Source organism: Macrobrachium rosenbergii, chromosome 15, assembly GCF_040412425.1.
Source record: "Macrobrachium rosenbergii isolate ZJJX-2024 chromosome 15, ASM4041242v1, whole genome shotgun sequence".
Lineage (NCBI taxonomy): Eukaryota > Metazoa > Arthropoda > Malacostraca > Decapoda > Palaemonidae > Macrobrachium > Macrobrachium rosenbergii.
Genome location: NC_089755.1, coordinates 51,968,457 through 51,993,256, shown reverse-complemented (window position 1 = coordinate 51,993,256; position 24,800 = coordinate 51,968,457). Strand labels below are relative to the sequence as shown.

At 36.3% G+C, this 24,800-nt stretch overlaps 1 protein-coding gene across 17 annotated transcripts in view; it reads right to left on the bottom strand.

The window, feature by feature from the left end:
- Nucleotides 1-24,800, bottom strand: part of HUWE1 (HECT, UBA and WWE domain containing E3 ubiquitin protein ligase 1) — a 173,256-nt gene that overhangs the window by 15,207 nt on the left and 133,249 nt on the right. For 13 of the 17 annotated variants that reach the window (XM_067117774.1, XM_067117772.1, XM_067117767.1 and 10 more), the window contains 19 exons: nucleotides 24,142-24,357; nucleotides 22,581-22,730; nucleotides 22,067-22,227; nucleotides 21,744-21,967; nucleotides 21,464-21,597; nucleotides 20,987-21,187; nucleotides 20,706-20,847; nucleotides 18,083-18,358; nucleotides 17,669-17,834; nucleotides 14,398-14,527; nucleotides 11,543-11,672; nucleotides 9,093-9,245; nucleotides 7,966-8,818; nucleotides 7,520-7,684; nucleotides 7,159-7,390; nucleotides 5,528-5,781; nucleotides 3,921-4,083; nucleotides 3,390-3,760; nucleotides 2,323-2,905 (listed from right to left, as the gene is read on the bottom strand). In XM_067117774.1, the coding sequence (XP_066973875.1) occupies nucleotides 2,323-2,905; nucleotides 3,390-3,760; nucleotides 3,921-4,083; nucleotides 5,528-5,781; nucleotides 7,159-7,390; nucleotides 7,520-7,684; nucleotides 7,966-8,818; nucleotides 9,093-9,245; nucleotides 11,543-11,672; nucleotides 14,398-14,527; nucleotides 17,669-17,834; nucleotides 18,083-18,358; nucleotides 20,706-20,847; nucleotides 20,987-21,187; nucleotides 21,464-21,597; nucleotides 21,744-21,967; nucleotides 22,067-22,227; nucleotides 22,581-22,730; nucleotides 24,142-24,357 (4,704 nt within the window). The remainder of the gene's footprint in view (nucleotides 1-2,322; nucleotides 2,906-3,389; nucleotides 3,761-3,920; nucleotides 4,084-5,527; nucleotides 5,782-7,158; nucleotides 7,391-7,519; nucleotides 7,685-7,965; nucleotides 8,819-9,092; nucleotides 9,246-11,542; nucleotides 11,673-14,397; nucleotides 14,528-17,668; nucleotides 17,835-18,082; nucleotides 18,359-20,705; nucleotides 20,848-20,986; nucleotides 21,188-21,463; nucleotides 21,598-21,743; nucleotides 21,968-22,066; nucleotides 22,228-22,580; nucleotides 22,731-24,141; nucleotides 24,358-24,800) is intronic. The other 4 variants (XM_067117782.1, XM_067117781.1, XM_067117783.1 and 1 more) reach the window with 3 other exon arrangements.

Below are 24,800 nucleotides of genomic sequence, written 5' to 3'. Positions count from 1 at the left end.
AGTCAAGAGTGTATTTTAGTGCCAGATTCTAAGTTTTTGATTTTTGACTTGTATTTGGTTGACCTACTTTCTTTGTTGCTGAGGAAACGATGGGGGAGTGTGTGTGTGTGTGATGATTTGGTAAAACATAATTATTAGTTGGAGTCTCTTAGTTCCCATTCTCAAAACTTCAATGACGTTGCAAAAAAGTGGGCTCATCCAGCTGCTGAAGTAATTATGAAATTTATTTCCTTCTCAATCACTTTTTACCTGGTTGTCGTTATTTTTTAGTGGTGGGAGATAACTGCTGTTAAGATTACAGAATGATGTTGGATTGCCCTTCTTACAGCTTTGGACCCCAAATGAATTCGTTAATGTACTAAAACATAGACACAAGTGAGAGTTGTATTAGTGTCATTTTGTGAAAATTACTTTGTTAACCTTGGGGAAAAGTGCTGGTGCAATCTGTATTACATGTAATTACAGCACGTACAATTAGTGTACTTTTACAAGATGTGATACCCATTCGCAAAATTACTGCATTTTGTCTAATATTTGAAGTATTTTATAAGTTTTCATGCTTTTAAGTGTAAAATCAGTATGGAAAATTTGTATTACAGTCCAATATTTTTAATGTGCATTTGTATTTCTCTCTCTCTCTCTCGTTAGCAGTTAGCACTCACACATTTTTACAACGTATTATTTCTCTGTACATCTTTACCTGTAGAGTACATAATTTTAAATGGATTGAATTTTACCAGCAGGGGTTATATACTAGAAAAATGATGTTTAAATTAATTATATGAACTGCCAGAAATGAACATATGTTACTGATTGCTCTTGATAATACCTAACAACCCTTTCTTTTAAAACATAACCAGCAACTTGGTAGTTATGTATTGTTCTGTGGGTAGAAACTTCACGCAGTAACATCGTGAACATGCTGTTTAAGGAAACTCGATAGAAGCCAGATTTGCCAAAAACCTCCCAAACTACACATTTGTACCAAAATGATCATCTTTTTCCAAAACATAATTAATATGCCAAAGTATAAGCAACTGGAAGATCTCATTACCCTGCAGGACGAATCCTCCTTTGGGGAGGTCAACTGAGCATATACTATCTTCATACTCAAGAGACCAACCTAACCCTCTAAGGAAGCCTTGGTGGTTGAATTTGAAGAGGATGATGCTATCTTTCTAGCATGGGTTTTGACCTTTTTTTTGCCAAATTATTTAACATCAAGGATTGCCTGCTGAGGATGAGAGGTCAAGATACAATTAGCAGTTATGGCCATCCAATGGGAACCCCTCTTTCAATCTCCATAATGGACCATAGGTTGGTGAGGTTTCACTAGATCCACGGCTGCAATATTAACCCAGGACACCCTCCATCGCTCTAAGTGATTGCCTTACACATTTTCCCCATCTTTAGCCATGGTCCAGTTTCCCTTTCACTGTAAGAACAGGATGTTTTCAAACAGTTCTGCAGGGGATCCATTTCCCTCCTAAACTGGTAGAAGCAGACCAATAGTACTCAAACTAGATGATGGCTTGTTAAAAGACGAAGTACGGAAGGCAAAGAGGATGGATTGTTTGCTTGCTCTCCACCAACTGTCTAACATAGTTTTGGAATAAAAAAACTTGACCTTTGAAGAGTTCTCCAGCTTATCCTCCCCAACAGATAGGAGCCCATCAAAAGACAACATAAAGAAGGCACGGAGGATGGTTAGCTCGCCGAGGGGAGCATCAATTCTACACACTGTCATGCCTAAAGTTGTTTTGAAGAAACTCTGCCTTCAAAGATTTATCCAGTTTACCCTCCCCTAGAGATCTTGCAAAACTCAGGACTCTAACCCACTGGATTCTTCCCCTTCCTGGCACTAAAAAGCAAACTAGGAAATTTACTTATATGGCAAGTTTCTTTCCAACTTTCCATTTACTGGCCTCCTTCAGTCAACTGACTCTAAGATTCTCACCAACCAATACTAGCTTTTTGGTTTGACTATGTACGGGAAAATTCCTGTTCCAATGATTCTGCAGTTTCTCAAGTTAAAACCAATTCATAAATACATTGCTCCAGGCAAGCAATATAACCACTAGAAAACCTTGCAGAAATTACATTTCCTTGGTCCAATGTAAAATGTCATCTAAAAACTGGATAAACCAAAAACAAATGCTACAGAAAATTTTAACAGTTTCCAACAACCATGCTAAAAACAATGTACTGTGATATCAAAGGTCAATAAGGGTCGTACCCTTCCCTACCATATTTAAATATTTGAAATATATAAAAGATAATTATTTGAAATATATAAGAAAATGTTCAAATTAAATTACTTACTTGGATTGCTAATTTTAGAAGATGTTCCAGAGTACTAGAATTCTCATTGGCTTGCTGAGAAGCTGCAGATTGCTGAGGGGTTGCAGCAGCAGCAGCTGTACCTGTAGCACTGCTGCCAGTGTTTGCTGATGCAATAGCTGTGCTTGATGCATTACTATCTGACGTTTCTGGTAGCCCTAAAGAAATTAGAGCTAAAAGCCTGAGTAACCTATCTGTAAGGAGTGAAGACCTACGCACAACCGGATGTGCCAACTGCTGTATGAGTTGGCCAAGCGCTGACGCTTCTAAACTCGTGATTTTCTGCTCCTCCTCATTGTTTCCGCTCGCACTAGAGTGAGTCCTCGGTAAACCCTTACCCTTACGAGAAACACTAATAGAGTCTAATTTAACTAATAATTCCCAGAAGTCTGTGGGTTCACTACTTTGACTTTTAGAAGTTTTGCTCACAGCACCAGTGGTATTTCCACTACTACAATTATTAGATTTTTTACTATCACTTTTCTCTTCAGAGTCCTTCCCCTGATATGGTAAAAAGTGTCCAGGAAAACTCTTGGCCAGCGAGATCAATGTGTCTAATGTATGTCTGAAATGGAGGAAAAAGAACCTTAAAAGTATACTTTTAAATGTAGAAAACCATCGTAAGGATTTGGTATTCATATATAAAGGGCTACCAAATCCTCCACAAAACAGAACTCAGCAATGTATGATGCAATTAACCAAAATTTTGGGACCTAAAGATTAAAAACGTAGATTGGTCAATACTATACCAAACTTGAACCCCCAAAAATTGGTTTAAACTATACTTATCACATGAATATCACTGGTATTACAAACAGCAAAAAAGCAGTCTATAAATTGGACTTACTGCTTTCTTTTATAAACAACAATGACATGAAAACATACTACAGGACTTACTTTCACCCTTGAAAGTTAAATGTCAAAATTCTTTTAGTATTGCCAAGTAACCTAATGGCTGCAAAAGAAATGATTATCAAACAAGAGGGATAAAAAAGAGCTTATAATAACTACAACAACAAAAAACACCTTGCCAATGGCTATCACTATACCTGCACACTAATGGAGAGGCCTGAGGATGAATATGAACAGAAGTGGTTAGCGCTGCCGATGATGTGCGTTTACCAGTCGGCTGTGTGCGCTGAATTTGAAAAATACTAGCACGACAACCTAATGCAGCATCCATGCTCATGCTTAACCAAGACGGTGCTGCTGGCGATCGTGCTTCACTCCTCCAGACAGGCGTAGACATTACAGAAGGCTCAAATCTTGAACTCCCACTGCCTTTTTTACTACTGCCTTTGCCGGTCGTCTCGGGAGTTACTGGCATCAGAGGTGTAGGTGGTTCACCACTACTGGTTCCAAGCCCACTACTAGAACTTTGGCTTTGATCACCACAACGCTCCAAGATGGACAGTAAAGCCTGTAAAGAGAATAAAAAAATAAAATATGGTTCTCCAGCATGGATAACTAAATTATTGAAGGAATTTCTGCCAATAATAATTCCAATATAAAATGCAACTGGTGAGATTATCTTCATACATCTACAGGCCATTAAACAAGGATCAAGGCTTCAAGTTTACCTTAATAACCCAATCCCTTGTAGGTGCATGGTGACAGAGGTAACGGAGAACTCGATGCAATCGACCTGTATTTAATTTTGGCTCATCTACGAAGAGTAGAACTAAAAGGCAAGTCAGAGCCTCATGATCGAGCAGTGGACGGCCTCGAGGCTTACTACTACTCCTGTGAACCAACAAATTTGTAAATTTCATTAATGTTAACTTCTGTTCATCAATAAAATGGTAAAAATCTAAAAAATATAAAATTAAAAATTCCCAATAAAATAGCTTGAAAACAGCTTAATACATCATTAGTTCCAGAACCAATGATCTGCACTATAAGTCTAGTTAATTAGTTAATTATATTACCAAACACTAGTCTTTCCAAAAACACCATACATAACCCCAATCTGGACTAATAAAATGAAAAGTCCAAAACTGACATTTTCAGGATTTCATGCATTTTAATGCTACTTTTGTGGATTTTCAATATTTTGTTTTACTGAAATCTGAATTACTACGAAAACTTGTAAATTACCTCCAGTTACAATCAACAATATTTTCCTGTATTTCAGTGTCTATTTCTCCTTAAACTTTACATGCATTCTGTTCTGCAGAAGCTTTCTTCAGGAAAAATTATGCCTTTCTTGCTTAATCCTCCCAAAAATAAGCAGGTCTGATTACTAGACCTCACTGCTAAAATAGCTGTTCCCTTCCAGGGGAAGATTATGTATAAATACAAATGTAAAGTTAATGAGAAGACAATCTGAAGATGAGTGGAGATTTGTAGAAGACATATATCAAGACAAACACGAGCAGCAAAATTTCACAGAAGTCCTTCATTTTAAGCAGTGTTGGAGCCAACAATGATAATGATGAAGGTTATTCCACTGTAATAAAAGCTGATGTCCGCAAAGGTGGAGAGGGTAGGTCTTTGAAGAGGCAGAACATTTCTGTTGCCTTTACGCAACGCTGGATAACAAAGCAGCAGTTGACAGCAGTAAGGAAAAGTGTAGTTGTAGCACGGATGAAATGGAAAGAGATAGCTAGGCTACTGTTAAATAAAAATGGCCCCACAAATAGGGAGTGTAACGATTTTCATGGAAAACACAAGGCCTGTACAACTCTATGCAGCAGAAACGAGGGGACAGACAGGAAAATAAAGATTTTGAAAATAAGTAATCTAGAAAGTCAGAATTCATGGCTGAATTAGTGAGATGATCATATTATGAATCAACTGTGGCTGGAAAGACAGTTCCCAAAGGACAAGGTGGATTGGATCTGTGACGAAAAGGGATGAAAAACTGTGGATACAGGAGTAGCATGACAAAAACCTTTAAGAAGTTCAGGCAGAAGAGCAGAGATAACTCATTTTACATCTAACCCAATAAAGGGAAAAGAGGATATGAAACCATTTATAATGCTAATACAGTACAGAATGGGAACAGCCATAATAGGCTGCCAAATCTAGTGCAAGATTTTGAAAAGTGCTTGCAAGTTAGCTCATTTTAACATTACAAAAAAGTAGATAGAAATATCTTCATATATACTGTATTTCTTAAAATGTTTAGTCCTTAGACTAATCTTTTTCTTTTAAGCATAATTCTATACAAAACTGTCTGACTTACGTCGTGGTGACTTGTTGGCCACTCGAGGATGGCCGAAGGTTCCAACTGGTTGACCAGCTTGAAGAATGCATAAGGCGAGAGCCAATACGAGCGGTATTACGAAGAATGGAGGAAAGGGACGTGCCAGATCGACTAAACATGTGGTCATGAACATGCCTGTTTCGCTCTTCACGCTGCCTTCGCAGTGTTTGCGCTTCTTGTGCTAGCTCGGGAGGAAGAGCTGCAAACTGTGAGTCCTCTAAATCTGCTAGTATCTATGAAAGAAAAAAAATTATATGTCTAGTGATGTAAGTTAAAATAAAGGGTACTAATAATAATAATGAATATAATTATCACACTTCCATGTGGAAAAAAATTCTAACTCAAGGCATATCAAGGTAATTCAGATTTCTTCCCTAGTCAACATAAAGGCACTCTAATACAATGATCCTAAATTTGAATATGACTGCATTAGCGACTAACATGGCTGATTGTCTTGATTTGTTGAAAATTCCTAGCTTAAGATACCAAAATTCCAGCCAAAGTTATGTCTAGTAATACCAAACCATGTAATTTAATCACAGTTATAACTGCATTCAGGTCAAAATGCAGAGCATTCTTTAAGCGCTGGTAACATTCAGGGTTGCCTACCCTAATGATCCATAACAAATTACGTACAGATATCATTGTACATTCCAATGTTATGGAAGAATTTAATGATAATTGAAAATTTTACCCTTTCAACATATTCCATAACAGTCTTTTAATAGGATCACACACTTTAACTACAACCTTAAAGTTTTTTTTAATTCACTCTATTTTAAAACTGTTAACATATTTCCATAAAGAGGCACTTCCTCCAATAACAGCATTCCCTCAATATCACTAATCTTACTTTCACTCATCAATACTCAATATGTAAATAGCAGACAAGATATGGTTAACACATGTGGTGAAACTTCAGATTTACTGGATTTACTGGACTGCCTTTATTAGGTGTTCTGTACTTTTGTACAGTGTTTAATAAATAAATATTTCTTATTTCTTTCCTTCTACTTTACATATATTCATGTTATTATATGCATTTCATACAATAAAATGTTAATACATTACAAATGGCAAAAGCTACAACTGGCCTTTTATTTAATTTTAATAAACTTATATATCAACTATTAAATTCTTATTTACACTATATTTTCTATATTTTATTACTTTTATGCTCAATTCATTAAACAAAATACAAAAAAACTACTGAATGCTAATCAAGGACAGTACTTAACACTGCAAAGTTTTAAATGCAATAAAAGTTCAGCACAAAAAAATCTCATCCTTTCACCACATTTCATAACCTAGACCTGATGGGAGTTCAGGCAGAGAAAGCACAGGAAACAGAAGAAGGAAAAGACCTTTCACATCTAACCCTATAAAAGGAAAAGCCGACAAAGACACTTCTAACAACGAAACCCAATCTTAATTTTTTTTTTTTTTTTTTTTTGCAGCAATCCCATGTTCAATAAACAGACGAAAGAATAGGGGAAAATTGAAAATTACCTCATCCAATAATATACATATATGTACAGAGAGAGAGAGAGAGAGAGAGAGAGAGAGAGAGAGAGAGAGAGAGAGAGAGAGAGAGAGAGAGAGAAACTTACTGTCTGCCTTAAGGAAGGTGGCAAGGTCTGCAAAAATGAGACGGGATCCATAGGATCATCAGGGTTAGCACGTGCAGCCTGTTGTCTCTGCTGCTCTAACCGCTGCTGGGCCAAGACTTCTTCCTGAATATTAGGAGGCAGAGCTGCAAGAAATTCGGGATTCACTTCGCTCACACTGCCACTATTACTTTCACGAGTGTTCTCCGTTGCTCGCTGTCTTACCCGTTGTAATCTGGAATTACAAAATTATGTTTAATAAGAGAGCATTAAATAAAACAACCAAAATCTCACTAGGTAAGGTATTCAAACTATTTAAAACATTCGTTATGGAGTGAAACTTTCCATACAATTCACTTATTACCTTAGCTGTTCAGCGATAACTTCCTGCCTCATGTCTTCAGGTAATGCAGCAAGAAAACTGGGATCAACACCTTCAGGAATTTCAATGTCACCAAGAATTGCTGAGTAGTCAGGCCGACTTGCTGCAGAACCTGATGGACCTGCCTCACTGCTTTCTTGATTACCTCTGAGGATTATTATTAATATATTTAAGAATGGGAAAATAAATTATTAATGTTGCAGTATACAAATCACATGCTCTGTTGTACAGAACACAATTTTCACCCAGAACTCTCTACCAGATTAGGCAACACTGAACACCAACTCTACTTACAAATAAATTCAATACGATATGAAATACTGAAGCTTAATAAAAAAAAATAGATGCCAATGATACCGTTATAAAATAAAACGTAAGTTTTCATCTACTGTCTATAGAATAAGTACATAAAATGTTACCAAACTTACTCATCCTGTGAACCTTCCTGGCCAGCAACAACACTTCTTCCAGCAGTTGGCATAACTAGTTCAGGTGCAACAGTTATGGGCTGATCCCCAGATGGATCTTGCTGCATATTAACATTACTTGGGTCCTCCCAGGCTTCTCTTGGTGTAGCTTGAGGTAATGGAGGAGGAGTTACGATGGTTTCCCCTGGCATGGCATACAACACCGGTGAGCGGCTACGATATTCTGGTGGACTGACAGACATGGGAGTTTCTTCCTGAGCTGATATACTCTCAACGCTATCTTGAGCTAATGGAGTAGACACCATTGCTGGTAGAGGCGAAGCAGCTACCATTTCTGTATCTGTAACAGCCATTGAAGATGGAGTTTCATTTTCCATTGTTGTTACACTTGTCGGGGGTATGAGAGGAGGCATTCCTGCTGAAGCAGAAGTAGGGGATGGAAGAGGGGGTAAAGCACTAACTGACGATGTTTGTGTCGGGGTACTTGGAGCCGATGGAATTCCTCCTACTAATGTTGTGCCAGAGGCAACTGGAATGGAAGAGACTGGTGGTTCCTGAAGAGGTAGAGACGGTGCACTAACAGACACAGGAGAGAGAGGAGTTGGTGCACTTCTTGATACAGGGGAAAGAAGGGTTAATAACCCAGAAAAGCTTGGAGTCGTGGTGGTTGACAAATGACCTGATGAAGACCCTAAGACCGATTCCACAATTGACTCTGCAATTGATGCAGTACTCAATATTGCAGACGCATCTTGACCACCAGCTTCAGTGCTTGGAGCTTCCAATTCAGAACTTGGTACCTGAGCTGAACTAGGCTGGTTGGTATCAGTTGCTTCACCCATCTCAGCATCTCCTACAGGGAAAGAGAAAAGAAATTTTTGCTTAAAATATTATACTAAGAAATACGTAGATATTGCAATATCAAATATAAGTCTATGCATATATAGAAGATAAATTCCCATGCCTAATGAGTAAACATATGCACTTACTTTAATAAAAATTTTAAATATTAAGAGGGATATAAATAAGAAAAAAAAAAAAATCTATTCTCCTTATTCCTTCAGAATTTACTTATAAAACTCAGACCAATAATTTATTTATTTTATAAAGCTAAAAAAATCAATTACCACTTTGAAGAAGGACAAGGGGACCCTGAGAACTTTCACTTGATACTGGTGGTGGTGGCTTATTTGCCTCTTGCTCTTTCTTCTTCTTGTCCCGTTCGCTCTGTTCTGCATCTCTGTACTTTTCCAACACTGCCATAAGAGCTGGTTTGACAACTGAAAAATACCACAATGATAACAAAATCAATATTAATTATTCAAAGAATGGTTCTACTTTCTAAACACTTGACATGAGATCTAACCAAAACATCCAATGGCAAATTAAAGAACATTCAAGGTATTCTGTGAAATTCTTGAAATACATGTTGAAAATACAGATAAAATTTTAAGACTTCAAGTCAGTAGATTCCAAAGATCACCTAAAGTATCGTACTCACAACCTAGTGACCTTGTCTAGCTCAGGCCTAGAAAATCAGGGGTAAGAAATGTGGGAACCCCTAAGGCCAATTATTGGTACACCTACCCCAGGGTACACAGATCACAAGTCAGGAAAAACAGACAGGAAAGAAATTCCAAAGCTTGATAGAGAGAGAAACAGCCACAGAACAGGTGTAGGAATTAGTGCAGTTAAAAACTGAAGTAGCCTGATAAGTTTTCAATGATGTAATGATGGCATTTCATTTAAATACCAACACTGCTGTTAAATATCTTGAATCAACAAAATTAATAGTATTGGCAGTGACAGAGAGGAGAAAATTATTCAAGCTAATTAGAACATCAGCCATCTGTATGATTACACTTATACAAGTGTGCAAAGTTCTTATGATGCATTTTGACACTGGTATAATGGTTTTTTTATCATAATGCTATACTATATTTTTGATAAGTGTTAAACTTGCAATACCAGTATGATGTGTTGAGAGATAAGAGAATTTTTTTTTACCACTGAATATGGTACTTTCATGCAAATTTTTTGGTTCATTTGTATGGTAAGATTGTTAGTTCACGTACCAATGATGAGTTTTGAGTGATAAATTTTTGTTACACCACAGATAGGCTTATGTTAGTCACTGTTAAGCAAATATGATTTGGAAAAATGCTCATCTTGTGATAGGCAGACCCCTAACAAGTCCAAAAAAATACAGGTTTAACAGTTTCCTTTACAAAAATCTTCGAATACTGGTAGGTAAATAGTTACATAAAAACAAAAACCTACAGCTGTAAGGTCTATGAAGATTATCGAAAAGAGTGGTATATTTATGTTTATTTTTCAAGGTTATGGTCCCAAAAACTGGGGTGAATCTTACATGCTAGCACAGGCAGTACAGCGGCTCCTTGGTATATGAATTTAATTCGTTCCAAATCCAATTCATATATCGAAATGCTCGTATATCAATCCGAATATTCCCATAAGGAATAATGGGAATTCAATTCGGCCGACACTCAAAAATTTCCCCCATACCCAACCTTTGTACCCACTTTATCTCTCTCTCTTTCTCTCTCTCTAATATACATGCACACAGACACACAATTCTCTAATATACATGCACTTGATTATCCTTGACACAAATGTGAATAAAATTGATTTTGTTATCAACCCCCTTTGCCTACAGCAACCATTTTGGTTCTCTCAAGGGGATCCCATCTCTCCTTCCTCACTCCCAGCCAGCCGTGCACCATTTTCCATCAAACAGCTGGCAAACGAAATTTTTAGCCGATACATGGAAACATATTTTTTTAAAAATTTTACTTCGTATAACGAAAATACTAATAAAGAATCATTCATATGCTGAGAAACCACTGTATACATATTAATTATATAATACTGTTTAATGCCAATGAACTAAGAATATTAACTCACACAAGTGGCCCTCCTTGCATATATGACAAGAAATTTTCCCAAAAATATCACAACCAAAATGTTTTGACAATCCAGGTAAATCATGTCTGGCCCCATCCCTCTATTGTGTCTCCACAATGACTTCAAACTCTCTTGTTATCTACCACCACAACTTGATTGCTACTCGGTCATCCAAACCACCAATTAATCCATTTTCCTGCTTCTGATAATTGATTTGTACCACCTCAAATGTTTACCGCATGGAAGACTATACACGGTACTAAGTTAAACGCAGCATCCCTTCAGCCTCATATCCACTGAATTCTCTTTACTTTTCATGGACTCCTTTTGGTCTCTTCCCAATTTAGTGTTTAACTTCTTTAAATTATCCTTATTCCAATTTTAACCTCCATTTAAACAGGAAAAACTTTCTCACACCCTCCAAAATTTCATCTAGAATTTAACTGATCTTATTACACTAATCAAAATAACCAGACTGGTAACACATTCCTCAAAATGCACAAACTGTAAACCTCAAAAATTTCATATATTCCTCTCCTGAATTTGCTGGTTCCTATTTAAACCTTATTCTGAGCACCCGAGACATGGGTTACGTTCAATACAAAACGTACAGACGCACAAGTAAATATACCAAACAGTAGTATTTCTTTACCTGTGACTGCATCATGCATAGAATCTGCCTCTAAGACCCGTGTTTCTTCAGTCCACCTAGAAAGAGCATTAGGCACGTTTGCCAAAGATGCTGACGACCCTCCATTGTTCATCATGTTACCACCGTGATCCTGAAAATTTGAATCAGTATATTAGAATACCAAAATTTTGTTCTAAGCAAATTCATTAATAAGAAAACTTTCATACCAACCCACTAACCACCCTATATTGCCTTATTTCCACAGAAAATCAAAACTGTTACAAAACACCCTCATTGGTCAGGAATGAGAGGCCTCTCCTGCACATGACCAGTAAGGTGTATGACGTCCCTTAGGCTTTACACAAAGATCAAAGGCCAGTTTGAAAAAGGATGGAGGCTACTACCTGTGGCTAATGGTTTTGTATGAAATAGTCATTAAAAAAATCCATCTTTATCAAATCTCATTAAAAATAAAGCTTTTAAGCATTTTTTCCAACTGAAAAATTTGACAATTTTTAAATAAATACATCACTCCATCATGCAGCTTCACTATGAGCATACACATACCACTTGGCTCTCCCAAGATCACTCTGTTCTTGTTACTGTGGTGTGCCATTCATGTTCATTCCGCAATTCACTTCAATTTAGTTCTAATATGTAGTACTGACCTATTTTCCATAGTGATGTGTGAATACAGGCAGTCCCCGGTTATCGACAGGGGTTCCGTTCTGAGGGTGTGATCATAACCGAAAATCTGCAATTTTCGGGGCTTATCGGCGCCGAAAAGCACCGATTTTCGGTTATCGGCACCTCTGTTAAATATGTATTGGTGCCAATACCCAATTATTGGCGCTGATAAGCAGGAATCAGCGATTTTCAGTGCCAGAAACTGCCGATTTTCGGCGGTAGGCAAGCACCATAAAACTGGATCGCCGTTAGCCAGGGACTGCCTGTACGTACTATCAACTGTTTATCTTGCTGGGGCTTAACAAGTTTTAAAAATCATGGGATTTCTTCAGTGATTATCATATGACTCTCTAAATATCAAATTTCAATAAAAAAAAACTTTCTGACCCTACAAGTTTAATCGTCCTTGTTGAGTATGGGGATTAGTAATTTTACCCATTTCATATATTTTCCTACAGATTTTATGGCATTCTCCCATTCAATTTCCAGTGAATTATATTTTGCAATTGTTCTTTTTTTTGGTAGTTTAATAGTGCCAGAGTAACAACAAACTCTGAGTTTTGGAATAAGCAGATGATGGCGTTTTAAATCAGCAAAACTCTACAAGTTTTAAAAAGCCTGCTAAATAGAATACACAGATGAAGGATTAATGAGATCGAATCTTTTAAACAATTTATGAGCAATTACACTATTATTATTATCATTATTATTTAGAAGATGAACCCTATTCATATGAAACAAGCCCACAAGGGCCATTGACTTGAAATTTAAGTTTCTATAGAACATGATGCTCATTAGGAAGTAACAGAAGGAAGAGATCTCACTAATTAAAAATAAAATAAAATAAATAAATAAACCCACTAATGGCAACTCCACAGGGAACCACCAGGGTATTGTCACAACAGAGGACACACGAGGATATGAAAGCATATGAATATTGAACTTTTTACAAACTGATAATAATAGCGCATGACAATGCAAGTCAGTAAAAGCCACTGGGGCCAACTATAATCCCACATAGAATGCACCAGGACAACAGAAAAAACTTTGTAAAAAAAAGAATACTTCTTGGAAGCCCAGGTCTTAGTTGGTAAGTGTCAATAATGATACTCTTCCTTGGAATAAAGCTAAGCTCAAACAAACAGAACTGGAGATAGTAGATACATAGATACAATACTGAATACAGAAGTCATGAAAATCTCAGATAAGGAAAAAGCTACCCTATATTAGAATATTTCTTATTGAACTCATGAAGCCATAAATAAGAATTTCTTACTGGCACATACATGTTAGTGGCAAACTGATCTGATGAGCTAATGGGAGCAAAAATGCTAAAAACTAAAATGCACAAAGGGAAGGAAAAGAAATCTACCGTTGAACTATTTCATATATGTAACTGTATGACTAAGTAAAAATAACAGAATTTAAAGTACAAAGGCTACAAAAACTCAGTGTAGTCATGATATAAGGTATAAGTCAGAGCTGTCAAAAAGCAAAAAAGAATTAGTAGTAGTGTGGTCTGTGGCAAATGACAGGCTGAGCATGCAGCAGGAAACCTTGCTTCTTTCATTTCTTCCAATAATGTAAAACTGGATCCATTTACTATGAAGAATAATTATGATTAATGGATTTTGTATATGAAATGTTAAAAAGTAAGAATTGAATAAAGAATTTAGGCCAAAGGCCAAGCACTGGGACCTACGAGGTCTTTCAGTGCTGAAACAGAAATTGACAGTAAAAGGTTTGAAAGGTGTGACAGGAGGAAAACCTTGCAGTTGCACTATGTATCAACTGTTAGGAGAAGGTGAAAAGATGGAAGAAAGAATATGAAAGGAGGCACAGTAAAAGGAAAGAAAGGAGTTGCTGCTAGGGGCCGAATGTACACTGCAAAGAACCTAAGTAATGTCTACAGTGCACTGCATAAAGTACACTGACAGCATTAAACAGGGTTATTAAAAAGTAAGAGAGATTAGCAATGTTTACATGAAATGAACCCCCTCTCAGTCAAGAAAATTTTGAAGGCAATCCTAAGAATAGCAATTATGTCAAAGGAAGCCGAGGGAAGTATGTCAGACATAGGACTGAGCATTTTTTTTTACAAACAAAAAACTATTTTTATTCTTATAAATCACAAATCAAAACACCGCTGGATACAAACACCTTAGAAGCATCACAACCAAATTACTTACCTGCATATCAATAAATTCGTCTGGATCTGGTGGCATAAGTCTAACATCAGGATTTGTGAAAAGTACTTGGTTGGCTTCCCTTAGATTTGAAGTCAACTGGAGTACATCTCGATGACTAGGACCCAGTAATCTATAAAGATTAAATGTAAATTATGATATCTTTTAATAATTACTTTGATCACAAAAATAAACTGTAAAGGTCTACAGTGTCAGAACACATTCAAATAAACATTATCCTGTGTTTCAAATCTGAAAAACACTGAACACTACATATTTTCCTAAACTTATAAACACCATACACCTCAACATAGATTTCTAGCATGAAATGTATGAAAACTACCCTTGAAACAAATTAATTTAAAAGAAGTAAATATCCTAGCATAACCAAAATAAAAATAAAGATGAAACGACCATTAATTTTAGATAAAAATTTCCCACTCGGATATAGCAATTCTAAAGGGAGTTTATGTATGTGTACAGTTCTCCTATTCATCTTGCAGTAAAGCCTAATCTATACCAGTTTAAATGTTCAACTTTGTGCCCAAACCCTTCTGCAGCAACTTGTGAATGGCTAATAATAAATACCCTAAAATCAAAAGCTCTACCTAGCTGGTATATTCCTTTTCATAACTTCCAATAATGCAGGCTGCTACTAAATTTACATTAGCCTAATCTTACCAAAAACACTTTCTCTACATTACAAAAGGCTTGCCTAACTACTTCAATAATTATGTAGCTTATGTAAACCACGGGTTCTTTTTATAGCTCAAAACAAATAACTGCAGTTCTACAAATACTTCCAGATCCTATTTTTTTACCACCTTAAGATTACTTAAAAACAACAAGTAAGGGTTTAAACATTATGTAAATCAAAGTTGTACAAATCTGATGATAATGGCACAGCATAATATTACTTCAGTCATGAGATGGGCATGAGGTGGGAGGGGTGTGGGAGGGGATGCAGCAGCAGCGCTCTTCTAAACTTGGGGAAAATGCACTGCCTAAACTTTCCCCTGTAATCATTTTAAAAGCAAAAAAAAAAAAGGACTTAACAGCAACTATATGATTTTCTGCCTGAATAAGCCACCAGAAGAAATTTCTTTTAATACTTGGAATCTTGCATAGTAAATTTGGCAGGACTAGTAAGTTCTTCATATCTAACTTTCCTCAGGGAACTAACGAAAAATTCTAATATACAGATATCAGAAATATCCTTCAGGAAAATGTGCTTGCTAAGCACAGTTTTCTCAAAATATTAACTGCATTCACAAACTGAACCATATAATCTACAAGTTCTAAACATGGTCCTCAAATATTCCTCAGTAATCCAAAAGAAAATGTTACACAAATATTACCCATCATTCACAATAGCTTAAGTAGGATGAAAAATTTACACACTAAGAGAAGCATAACAAGTCTGTCAACTAACGACTGACAAAGCAAATAAGAACAAAAATTCTTTTAATACCATCATCAATGTCAAATCTTCAGTCAAATCACTAAAACAAATGCAATTCTAAAAAATTATCTAAGCATGTGACAAAAAAAACTTATGTCTCAGCTCAATTCACCAGAACAATCACTACAGTTGCAATTCCTATGCATAAAATATTCACAATACTGTATTCTAATGTTGCTAAACAGTTATTCACCAAAATATGGAATGATTACCATATCCTCAAAGAGTAAGCTGGCAAAAAAATCAATCTCAGTTTTCACCCCCCCCTACAAAATTATTCTGAGACTCTGAAAATGGTACTACTAGTAGGCATCATGACATTGGGACCTAAAAGTAAAATTCAAAAGCAAATACAAACTAGACCTTTGGATGAATTATAGCAATTTTAACTTCTGTCACTCAAGGGCACAGGACTCACCAAAACAGCTACTCAAGTCATAGCATGTTACATCTAGTGAAAAATATTTTTCATTTGAATCTTGAGATGGAAAAATTTCAGGGGTATACACTGTCATGCATACCCCTGAAATTTTTCCATCGAAATACCTTTTTCTGATACTTTTGGTGTTTGATGCTCTGCTTCCCTCCCACCTCATATTCTTATAAAAAATCACTAATGAAAATACATTAAAAAAGCATACCTAACCTGATCATGGGGATTTTCCTCATTCCAAGCACTGCCCCTGACCTAATCTGACCCTGATCATTGTTAATTACCCAGATAACCAGAATTTTTAGAATATCTTGCTTTATAATAATTACAAAAACACCAGTCTTCAAACGTTCTCAAATAATTATGTCATTAGTAACAACCTAGAATGAGCAATGTGTGCACTAACAAAATTTAACCTCGAGATTTTACTCAAACTGAAGAAACCCCAAGACCCTACAAAAATTATTTACTAAATACATAACAATGGCACTTTCCTATGTGCTCTACAAACCAAGGCATTGGCATATTCTTGATTACTGTCCCTTCAATTTGAAATTATATACCTTGATTTTGTTGTCACTTGGTCAAAATTCAGTATACCAAAGTTAAATATTTCCATTGTTACAATCAATAACCAGTTACTTAGATCTTTAGTATTATTAATGATTTGGACAGGTATACCAGGAAAAATAAAAAGTGCCACTTCCAAAATATAAATCGGGGGACATACGGTACTAGGTACTTTTAAACTCAACTTATTCCACTTTAAAATTAAGGATAAAATCTGAAGCCCATGGTACAGTCAATAAATTTTTCTCAAATTCTAAATTCACTTACACAAAAATAAATATATACTGTATACACTTCCACCTTTCATAGCCTATGGATAATGATTCACACATCAAAATACACATTAACAGGATATAACTAATAAAGGATATCTTTCACATTAACATTCAATATCTATCCTTAAAATAAGAGCTATCAATCCTACTGAAAACCAAAATGTTCAAAGACAAACACTAAAAATACATTACTTTTGCATAAAATAAAGGGCAAGTAATAAACAATGTGCAAGATAACAATTTAAAAAATGCAACTAATCGTGCAAAAGTTCTATTTCTACAAAAATAACCAAGAAATATAACATGATTTTTTTTTTTTAAATTGGCCTTCACGGATACAATTCAACTATGTTTAAAAGATAAAATGAGTGAGTGTGTCAAGAAAGCAAGGATGCTAGTGTGATATAAGTTCATTAGTTAAGGCAAAAATAGGCAGTGGTGGCTTGTGAGTCATAGCTATTTTAGTGTGCTAAAATATAGGTGTGCTACTGATGAAGCCAGCAAAGCTGTGGTTCATGGGGAGTGGTGGGTCACCTCTGGAGTATGGTGGTGGTGGTGGTGTGGGTGCGTGGGGTGACAGTATGGTACCTGAGCACCCCGCGCTGACGACTGGGCCTGCTGTTGAGACGAGCACTGCCTGTAGCAGGGACCTCTCGAGGATTTTGGAATAATGGATGCGTTGGGATGGCATTGCTTCCACCTATTTGGGGTGAAGTATAGTTTTCAATTTCAGTTTCTATTAAATTTACTAAGAATAAATTACCAAAAAAGAAAAGGGCCTTTATACTTTAATTTCCTCATTTTCAAAATGAAAGAATACCAATTAAACTCAGTAAAACATTTATCTAATAAAAAAAATAAATTGACAAATACTGTATAGGAATTTTTAACAGATTTAAAACTATATAACAAACATGAAAATATCATAATTTTCTAATTCAAACATACTTGGATTGGCATTCGGTGTTGAAGCCATAAAAGAAGGATCTTCATGTGAATGCGTTTGATGATGATGAGACACTCGATCACCGAAGATAATTGTATCTATAGTATCTATGTACTGCTGGTAAGAAGGGAGGAGGAGAATGTCATCGGAATCCCGTTCACCTGGAAGTCGGATGAAAGTTTCCTCGAGGTCTTCATAGCCCTCGTCAAAGACTGATCCTTCCTCCTCCTCTTCCTCATCATCGTCGTCATCATCAGCTGTTTGCAAGACAATAAAACCTTAGGAAAAACAATGAAATAGGAATAGTCTTAAGGTAATTTAAATAAAAGTACAGCTTTTTCAAAAACTCAAAAATGCATCAAAAACAATTTTAAACATTGACCTTTCGAGTGCCTCTGATTACGACAGCATTGTAAGCAGGTAAACTATACTTCCTACATTTCTTATCCACAAAGATAAAGATGCAAGAAAATAAAGCACTCTAATAACAAAAATCACTTCAAAAAATTTAAGTAGTGAAAAACACTGTATCAATGCATTTTCCTGACATTACTCTTACTCAATTTTAACCACCATCTTAGTAACACAGAACTTTTCTGTATGCAAAATCAGAATTAAAAAACTATAAACTTATATCAATCATATTTCAAATTCTTTAAAAAATATTAAGTTTTGTCTTGAAACAAAATTTACTTATGAACTGGAGGTTTGAAACCTTGAAAATAACTGGGTTCAAAAATTCATCAAATAATGTAAACAAATAGAAACCTATTGAATGCTTTTGTACTTGTCATAAGTAAGTTTAGCAAGATCACAGTCATACTTAGGAACTCAATCAGGCTTTACTCAAAGAATTTGTTCTGAAATGAGTGATGAAAATTGGAGCAAGGTAAAGTTACAGAAACTGGACAGCTAAGTAGGAAGAGGCCAGACAAAACTGAAAAGATAAACAGAGGGAACACTAAAAGTTGTACAATACGGTACAGTATTCAAACATTGTATACTCAACAAATGAGGTTGAAATTCATGAAATTACTTATTTCTATAACCAAGCATTCTCTACATTCCATGCTATTGTAACTCAACTGATACTCAAAGAATGAACAAAGCACAGAATCTAAAATTCTTAACACCAGATAAACCTTACATTGTTCTATTTTGTTTAGCGTTCTTATATATTCTTGTAAATGTTCTTTCATTTATACCCATTTTGATCTTATAAAATAGAAAATCTACTGAAAAGATTTTCTGGTACCCTGATCTTTGTACTTTGTCCACTTGGCACTGATCTTGTGCACTTGTACACTTATGATTATTAACTGCTATGCTTTAATAAAAGCATTTTTTCTACAAACTCATTCACCAAATTGCCTTATTCAGTTTGGAACAGACCCTGTCACATCACTTGAAAAACCCCCAATCACTCATGTTTGAGCAAGACTCCTTTGTCCAGCAAGGCAACACTTCATTCCTCAGCAGTCATCTCCATCTAAGACAGTAAATGTGAGGGAGGGGAAAACTGAAAGTTAGGACTTCCTGTGCCTTCCATCAGGTCTTTGTCAAGCTATTCACATCTGCTTTTCTGACCAATTGTTCCTCTTCTCTTCTAATCTTATGTTCAAGCCATTTAGTCTTTTCAGATACACCAGTTTAAAAAGAAATTGGTATTTTTCCTAACATACGACCCAAAGCTTTCATATACGGAGTATTCCTTGCGCATTACTATGCTCTGCTGTTTTAGACTCGTCTTAACAAAAACAAAACCCTTAACATTATCTGGAACGCCCTCTCGCACATGGACGCGTTGTTAAACTTGTCGCAGTCATGCAGTTGTCTCGTTTTGTGCGTTTTTGGGGTTTCATATCTTTTCCTCTTAGCGTAAGAGATATTTTTTCTACCGTGTGAAGAATTGATTTCCTCAATTCAGTAGTGTTTCGTGTTACAAAGGTTCCCCCATGTGAGTGCTTGAACACGAGAACAGGGTGTAGTTGTTCAGTTGCGTCATGATGTTCTCGAGCGCCATGTTGTTCTAGAACACGTACACAGTCATTTTGTTTGGTGAAACAAATTAAAGATCGTAACTAAAACAGAGGTGTACTACAGTTGTTAGTATCGTTCTGTGAGATTTACTTTTGTTATTCTCGGAGAAATAGCTGGTGCAGTAATTACATTTGGGTCTCACGGCTTTATTCTCCTATTTGTGTGAGTTAGAGAACCTTCTCCTTCTTCCAGTGGCACTGGAAGAGAAAGGAAACTTATCCCAGTTCTTCTTTAAGTAGTTAGAGGATTTTTTTTTTGGTGTGTGTACTGGGAGAATTTTCCCAAGTTTTGGGGGGCAAAACTACCATTTTAGGATCCATGCATTCGTTAATCCAGCCCATTGATGCCACATTTCCAAACTAATTCCTCGTTTATAATACAATCTTCACAACCACACTGTGTCATGCACCTTAATAATCCATGGTCACAGCTATCCAAATTCTCCCCAATTTTCCTCATCAGTGCCAGCATTTCTGATGCATAGAGTAAAACAGGCTTACGTACCCATCATTTACTCATTCATATATCCAGATGAAAATTGTAAGTAGGGAGAAAATGTATACATAAAATATACGGTTATCTTACCTCCATCTTCTTCCTCTTCTTCCTCCTCCTCCTCCACTTCTTCATCATTGTCATCATCATCCCCTTCCTCTTCACGGTCATCTGACGACTCTGATGACGAGTCATCATGTTCTTCGTTTCCTGCCTCTTCCCCCTCGAGAAACTGTTGGAAAGACAATGAAATATTTTACATCACAAGTTTTGGTGGTAGAGTGAAGAGTACTGACCATGAAATCTGTAACATCTCTACAGACAGCACACTCACAATGTTTTAGGGCAGAAAATAAAGTGCAAAAACACACCTGACTTTCAGAATGTGTTACCATACGCGAGTCATGCATAGTATCATCCGTATCCATAGGAGGATCCCGCTCGATGACATAACGAACTGCAGTAACTGAGTCGCGGTGTCCTTGTCCTCTTGCGCCACCACTCCCATCTTCCAACAACTGATCTAAGATTTCTTCCAAACCTGCCTCATCCCCTTCCACCAGTGTACCATCCTAAAAAATAAATTGAATAATGCTCTGTCTTTGTACTCTTTGTACCTTCAATTACTTTCTGAAAATTTATGATAACTGCTTGTTCAAGCACTTTTTGTCTGCATAATTTTGCTTAGCCTTTGTTCTTTCACACTCTTAATTACATAATGAAGAGACTATCACAAAAATTTTTTGCAACAAACTATCTTATTAACAAACCAGTAATAACTAGCAATGCAAGGGAAAGTTCCCTTCGGCTACCATTAGAGGCAGCAAAAGCAGCCAACACATAATTACCTCATTTGGATGAGCATCTGAAGAAGGCTCCAAAATCTCACCAGCTGTACTAATATCATGTTCAGTATTTTCTGTATCCTCAATGTTATCATCACCTTGTGCTCGTGTCGCTTCGCTATTGGTTGTTTCTGTGCCTGCATATTCAAACACAATTTCTTAATCGATATCACTGAGAAAAATATTAATCAGAACAGCCTCCACAATAAAAACAATTATTCTACAACATTAAAACTGGATCTGAAGATTTCATGAATAAGAAGACCCTACCATGTCAACTTACCCATGGGCTGTTGCTGATCATCATTCTGTGGAGTTTTCTTTTTAGATGAAGATGCAATGCCAAACGATGGCAGATTTACAATACGAGATACGAGTTCTAATGGTTTCAAAGCTGCATTGATTGTGGCTGCCATATTAGGAGACGAGAGATCCAAGCTGTGAGGTATTCGGGCCAGATCAGTGACTAATCCCTTTCTCACCATGACCCTTATCATGTTGTTCATCCTGCAAAAAGATAATCACTGTAGTCAAAGAACTTCCAAATTAATACCACAGCACATACAACAGGACGAGTAAACCTGACAAAATGACAATGCCTCTTACCCATGATGCTGTTGTTGCTTAAAGCAGAGATTGGCAGGCTGGTTCAGCTGAGCTGGGCAGGCTTCCATCATTGTACATATCAGACCAACAAGGGCCTGAATTCTGGCATGCTTTTCTGCACTTTCAGTCACTACAGTTGCCCTACCAAGAGCCCCTTTAACCTGCAAAACAGTAATGTTTCAATACTTGGTGTTCAAAAGCAGCATGAATTCCAAACCCTAGCAGAATTAATTCTGTGATATACATAAAATTTACCAATGCCAAAGATATACAAAGTTTGATGAAGCTTCCAAAAGACAACTTTTAAATACCCTTCATAATTTATACAAGAATCATGGCAACTTTGTAACATTTGTCATTTACGGAACGAGCATGCTACACATGGACGATTTCAATGTTTCAAACAAAACTTCAACTACTCAGCATCTGCAGTACATAATGTCCTTATATACACGATAAAACAAGTGAGAATTTCAAACGACTGATCACTTTAATGAAAATTAACTTTACAAACCTCTGTCACAAGAATAGTCTGTGCATCTGGAGCATGATTACAAGATGCCAAGGCGGCTATCAATACCCGAACATGACTTGCTGTATCTTTATCTGATGCTGAACTACTACAAACTAGATGGTCCAACATGTAGGCAAGTGCAGAACAGTCCTGAAAAAAAGAGAAAGACATATCAGTGTTTAACCACACCAACAAGTCAAAATACATTTTTTTAACTCATAAGGCTAGTCAAAGGTTTGCTTTAAAAACATTTCAGTTTAGCAACTAAATATGTAACAATTGGATAAAAATTGTCAAAAATTTCACTACATTTCTTTAAATGATTTGCTTCCTACACTACTTTAAATGATCTGCTTCCTAAACTATGATAAAGGTATCACATTCACAAAAAATTTCTCTAAGTTTGGAGAGATTGTGGCTGGTTATAAAAGTACTACTATATATACTGAATACAATTAGATGAGAGACTAGGTTTGCAGTGATCAGCAAGAACACTGCCTGGGAGAGGACTCAGTTTACTGGGATGACCTAGAGAGCAACAATACAACCTCTGACTGTGCCTGAGGGTCCAAGAGAAAGTGCCCAAGTCAACCAGGGTCTTTACAGTGCTCCATACTTCCTCAAGAGTGTTAGATGCCTCATAATGACACTTTAAAGAAGAAGAAGAAGAAGGGTGATACAGCTGAGTGTCCCTAGACCAGTTGGTTTGGGCATAACAGAGACCATGGTCAAGTATGAGGGAGCATAAGGGAAGAAAGTTGCATTGTGAAAGCAGAAGCCTTGACCAACTAGACTCAAGTCTTAGCGATAGCAAATACAGAATGACAAGACAAGAAAGTGTCTAAAGAACCACCACCAGCTACTTTGAATACCTCCACTGATCAGCCCACTCTCACTGAACAAGACTTCTGAAGGGAAAACAGCTGGGCCCTACAAGAAGGGCATGTCACATGCAGGTTCTTATCCAACAACAATGTGGAGCAGCTACAGGACACTGTGGCACGATTCAAGTAAATATATTCCCCACCCCAAAAACACAGTACAGAAGGAAGGTTCTCGCTCATTAAATTCCATACAAACACACACAAATACCAAGAAACAGTAAATTACTAAAGTTAAACAAGCATGAATTACATGTCAAAATTAAAGGAATCCTGATAACAGAAAACCAATGGATCAAAACAAAAGAATACTGATCACAAATGCAAATATTCTGAGGTTACACAGCAGTACAAACGAATGGTGAACAATTATAAAACATGAATAAATAATTTGGCATGTTTCTTTATTTCCTAAAACCTGACAATCCAAGAAGTTACTAACCAATCCAATACAAAATCTAGTTGACTGTTAGAGGAATTTACATGTTCATATGACACAGTTCAAATCTTTTTTTCTCAAGTAGATATTCTGCATGTCAAAACAAAAAAGTACATACAAGGGATCAGAATTATGTAACAATGAATATGGTTTTTTTATATTATAAAGTTGGAGCAGCAAAAATTTTTCAATAAACCAAGACAAATTTGGTACATAATCAAGTACTGTGCATGTGACTTACCTCTGTTATTTTATCATTTGACCCTGCTGAATAATGGTGTTCCGTGACCAGCTTAGCACAACCAGCATAAGAGCGGACAAACTCTGCTAACAACTTGCATATCAGAGACTTTGACAATAAGGGTTTCTTTCTCTTTGCGGCTTCATCAATTTTTTCATTTGAAGCAGTCTTTGTACTTGCTCCAGGAATCTTACTGCTATCACTCTCCATAGGACTCTGCAATGATTAAATATATAAATTTCAAAACTAACGAATCAATATTCAACTTAATCCCACTACATTCAGAGTTAAAAAGCATATTCCCTATCTATTTTACAATGAACTCTGCACGTATATAAAAACATTTTGCCTCTCTCAATCTCACAACTGCAATATTAGCAGTAGGGTATCCTGTCAAAAACTGACAATAAAACAGTAGTGTGTTCATTCCCAGTGAAGTTTAGTAATAGCATGTATCTTTGAACTTTAGTCTCGTAGGATTCAATTCCCATCAAAGCTTTATATTTTAATTCCAAACATACTGTTGATTAAATCAAATTATCAGCTGCTTTAGGTTCAACCCTCCATTCTAACCACTGTACAGTCCACCAGTACTTCAAAGTGTGTAACTTTGTGTGCATTTCTCAGGAGTCACATCATAATCAAGATACTAAATTTCT